Source organism: Microtus ochrogaster, chromosome 7 (assembly GCF_000317375.1).
Source record: "Microtus ochrogaster isolate Prairie Vole_2 chromosome 7, MicOch1.0, whole genome shotgun sequence".
NCBI classification, from domain to species: domain Eukaryota; kingdom Metazoa; phylum Chordata; class Mammalia; order Rodentia; family Cricetidae; genus Microtus; species Microtus ochrogaster.
In genome coordinates this window covers 39,793,536-39,798,184 of record NC_022014.1, presented here as the reverse complement: position 1 = coordinate 39,798,184, position 4,649 = coordinate 39,793,536, and the positions used below count along the sequence as shown (strand labels likewise).

Here is a 4,649-nt window from a genome sequence, read left to right as displayed (position 1 = left end):
TAGAACCACCTAGAAGATAAAACTCCAAGGCACACTTTGAGGGATTGCTCACACTAAGGCTAGCCTCTGAGAATCTCTACAAGGGATTGTCTGGCTTGGATGAACTGATGTGTGAAGCAGAAGCATGTGGGCAGGGACCCTGGACTGTATAAAGGAGAAAGCAGGCTGAGCACAAGCACTCATTTCTCTCTTCCTCCTTGAAGACACAATATGGCCAACTGTATCATTTATTCTGAACTGAATTACGTCTTTTAATATAATAAATTAATAATTTGTTATAATATTTTAATATTATATAATTTAATATAATAAATTATATAATTTAATATAATAAATTGATATATTTTCTGGATGTATTTAAATTTTTTAAAATAGATCCTCATGTATCCTAAGTTACATTAAAACTCTCTAGACAACCAAGAATGATCTTAAAATTCTGATTCTCCTTCTTCCATCACACAAAGTCTGTGATTACAGGCCTTATTTAGCTTTTGGCTAGTGATAATTTATTAGGTTTTATGTGATATCTCAGTGCCTGAGCACCAGAGAATAAGTTAAGCTAATTCATTTATCCCTCACTTTCTTACCACTTACAAAAAGCTGAATGTAGGATCCTCAGAAAGGTAGGATGAGAATAGTCTCAGGGTCTACTACACCCAACTCTGAGTACGTATACAAAGAGGTGTTTGCATTACTGTGTCACTAAAGCACTCCTGGAAGTAGCTGAGCTACAGAAACAACCAAATTGCCCACCAATGCAGGAATGGATAAAAAGTGGTAAAATCCACACAGGGGACACAGTCTATAGGAAAGAGGTAAGTCCTTTCTCTGTCATCAAGGAGAATGTCAACAAGGAGGATGAGCCTGGACCTCATACTACTTCAGTGAGACAGGGACAGAAACACAATTCTGCTGTTATTCTGATTTTCGGTGAGAAATCACCCCCATGCCCTTAGAGACTAATAAAATTTTCTTTTAATAATAGAGAGCAACCACTCCAGTTAGTGACAATAAGGAGGAAAGGCCAAAACAGAAATCTTCCACAGTTTATACAGGTCAGTAATATCACATCACTTTCTTACGCATGCATTTACTGGTAAGTTGTTTTTAGGCTCCTAACCAAGTTACACTTTGAGTAATAAAAACATGTTTTGCAGAAACAGAGACTGCAATGTTATCATCATTTATAGAAAAATGGAGAGACTGATGATGTAAGAATACAATGTAAAGATATTATCACAGATATCTTGGTTGTTGTGTTTGCTACATTAACAAGTGCATTCTTAGAGGAGCCATGTTTCAAAGTTTAGAAGGTACAAGTATCCACAAGGCCAAAGAAAAATGTTGTAAATGTCCCTGATTTTCACGAATAACATTAGAAAATATCTTCAACTTTCATACCACACTCCAGCAAAATCTATAGCCCAGCCACATCAGATACTGTGGTAATTCAGCCAGACAAACCACACAGGATTTGGAATTGATGTCTTCAAAAACCAGAGGTGGTATCTTGTGCCAGGGATTAGCATGTCGATTTAGGAAGAGGTGACTGGAAAGATGGGAGGGGGGGAAGAGTGAGGCTGCACCTGGCCCACAGTCACCATGGCCTTGCCTCAGTCAAGGTGACAATCACAGTCACCACACCAATGAACCTAGAGTCTTCCTGTCCTCACCTTGCTGGCCCCTCAGGGTCGGTGCCACCCAAGGTTAATCCTCTTCCACAGGTGCGGACTCTTTCTCAGCTCTGTCTTCCAGAAAAATAATTACATTGCTTATATTTCCGTAGATTTTACAAAACTGAAAAAAAAAACCGTAGGGTTTTTTAAAGACTTATTTATTTAATGAACATGGAGTGTTGTCTACATGCATATCTGTATGAGGCTGTCAGATCCTATCAAACTGTAGTTACAGATAGTTGTGAACTGGCATATGGGTGCTGGGAATTGAACCTGGATCCTGTGGAAGAACAGCCACTGCACTTCATTGCTGAGCTCCGGTCTCAGAAAACTTGGGGTTTTTTACCAGGAGTTCTACACCCACTCATCCACACCCAGCTCCTTCAAGGACTTCTCCTTTCATTTGATGGGACATAGCTGGTGAGCTAGATCAGGAATTACAGGTGAGATCAAAGCCACTTCTGTTCCACCAGAGTACCCGTGCATTGTGCTTTCTACAAACTTTGCCCTTTCCCAAGCGCTGTGCACTTTTGCCTTTTTGAAGGGAAATCCCCACACTGCTCCCTCCAGCTCCCAGAATCTAGTCCAGCACCCAGGCTGCCACCGGTGCCTTCACTGGGACCCATGCCTGCATTGTTCCCCCCTCTCTGGCATGGAGGTTTTTGCAGGTTCTCAGCCAAATAGTAGTGCAGTCAAGAGGGTTGGAGAATATGTGATAAAAATGGGAACCTCGGCTCCCCTTGTCAGCACCTGTGCAGATGTCTTCTCTGGAGCTGCTGATGAACCCAAAAAGGGGTCCAGAGAAAAAAGATACTTCCATAGATATAACATACTCTTTAAAACCTTACCAGCAGCCTACACATTGGAAGACAGGGAGTGTCTGGGGGAGGGGTTATGTTTATCCACACACTTGAGCTGTTTATCCACACACAGCTGAGACCACATAGAGCTCTGCTTCAGAGCGAGTCTTCCAGGCTGATGTCTGAGGGAGACCATGGATGCTTGCTTCGGTTTGCCCATTCACTAATGTCCCCAAGGGCTCATCGTCAGACACTGACCATCTCTACAGGCAGACAAAGTGTGCAGCGTGTTCCTACATCACACACCACAGAGTAAAAGAAAAAAAGCAAGAGGAAAACTTAAACAAAATCAAGGCTTCCAGAAACAAGGATTTAAAGAAACATAGAACTCAAGGATTTCACATTACATGTGTTCATCAATTAATGATATTTCCACAACCGTCATGGTGTAATGATTATTTTAGTTTAAAAAAGTCCTTAAGAAAAAATAATAATAAAATTACTAGTATAAAAGTGTGTGTGTGTGAGAAAGAGAGAGAGGTGAATCAGCAATAGAAAGAAAATGAGGATTCAGAATATCTGTAGGCTATTAAGAAGGAAATGTGTTATATTAATGAGAGTAAAATTTAAAAAAGAAACACTGTCCTTTTAAACAACATTGAAATGTTTATGAGCCGATTTCTTTCAATACATAGAGAGCAAACACCTGGGACTCCTTCCCACTTGACTCCATGGAGAATTTAAGAGCAATAGACAATTGGCAGGTGTGCCCTCTCTCTCCCCTGCTCTAACCCCTCCCTAGCCAATTCTTCTCCCCCTCTCCCTCCTCCTCCTCCTCCTCCTCCTGAGTTCTTCGAAATGCCCTTTAGATAAGCTGCTTCGTGATGTTAGCTTTCTGATGGAAGCCATGACCCTGTAGACAACATGGAGCTGCATACACACATCTGAGCCTGCCTCCTCTTGCTGTCCCCTCCCTTAGCTGTGTGTGGCCCCTGCATCTGAACACAATTCGAGCAGACATGTCCAATCACACAAGAGTGACTCACTTCATCCTCGTGGGCTTCTCAGACACCCCGCAGCTGAGATTGGTGGTCATCCCGTTTTTCCTGCTTGTCTACACATTCGGCCTCCTGGGGAACATCTCCATCATCGCAGCTGTGATGAGAGACAGTAGGCTCCACTCCCCCATGTACTTCTTCCTGAAGAATTTGTCTTTCCTGGACATGTGCTACACTTCAGTCACCATCCCCAAGGCAGTGGTTATGTCCTTCACAGGCTCGGGGCTCATCTCCTATCCCGACTGTGTAGCACAGCTTTATATGTTTTTCACACTTGCATGCACTGAATGCTTCCTGCTCACGGCCATGGCTTATGACCGGTACCTGGCCATCTTCAGACCACTGCTCTATGGAACCATCATGAGCCACAAATGTCGTGTTGCAATGGTGGTCACTGCCTGGGTGAGTGGGGCCATCTACTCTGCCTTCCACACTTTCAACACCTTCTCCCTCCCCTACTGTGGACCCAATGTTGTTGAACACTTCTTCTGTGACATCCCTGCAGTCATGAGGCTGTCCTGCACTGACTACCATCTCAATGAGGACATAGGCTTCGCTGTTGGCACTTCCACCATCATGACCACCTTCGCCCTCACGGTCCTCTCCTATGTGGGCATCGTGTCCACAGTTGTCCGCATCCCCTCAGTGGACGGCAGGTGGAAGGCCTTTTCCACCTGCTCCTCTCACCTGACCACAGTCGTCTTGTTTTATGGAACTGGAAGCTTCGTGTACCTGAGGCCCGCCTCTCGGTACTCCCCGACCCAGGGTCGCCTGGCATCTATTTTCTACTCTGTCCTCACTCCGTCTTTGAACCCAGTGGTCTATTGTCTGAGGAACAAAGATATGAAGTTTGCTCTGCAGAAACTTTATTGCAGAAGAAAATACTGAATCTCCTAGACTACACTGTGTGGCTCTGATGACCAAGCTGGAGCCACACATTTTAACCCCCTATACACACACACATCACATCACACCCTGTAGGAGGAGGGCCCACTTGTTCATCCTTGCCACCTGGCTAGCTAGCCCCCACAAAACCACAAAGAAACTGTATTAATTAAATCACTGTTTGGCCCGTTAGCTCTAACTTCTTATTGGCTAACTCTTACATATTAATT

At 43.7% G+C, this 4,649-nt stretch overlaps 1 protein-coding gene across 1 annotated transcript; it reads left to right on the top strand.

Annotated features, from left to right (window-relative positions):
* Window positions 1–3,495: 3,495 nt before the first annotated feature.
* LOC101993510 (olfactory receptor 1019-like) lies at window positions 3,496–4,422 on the top strand. The gene has a single exon (XM_005350017.1). The coding sequence runs from the start codon at window positions 3,496–3,498 to the stop codon at window positions 4,420–4,422; it is 927 nt and encodes a 308-aa protein (XP_005350074.1).
* The last annotated feature ends 227 nt before the right edge of the window (window positions 4,423–4,649 follow it).

Bases quoted from the DNA above. Each gene is read 5' to 3' on its own strand.
- LOC101993510 (XM_005350017.1), top strand. From the start codon at position 3,496: ATGTCCAATCACACAAGAGTGACTCACTTCATCCTCGTGGGCTTCTCA.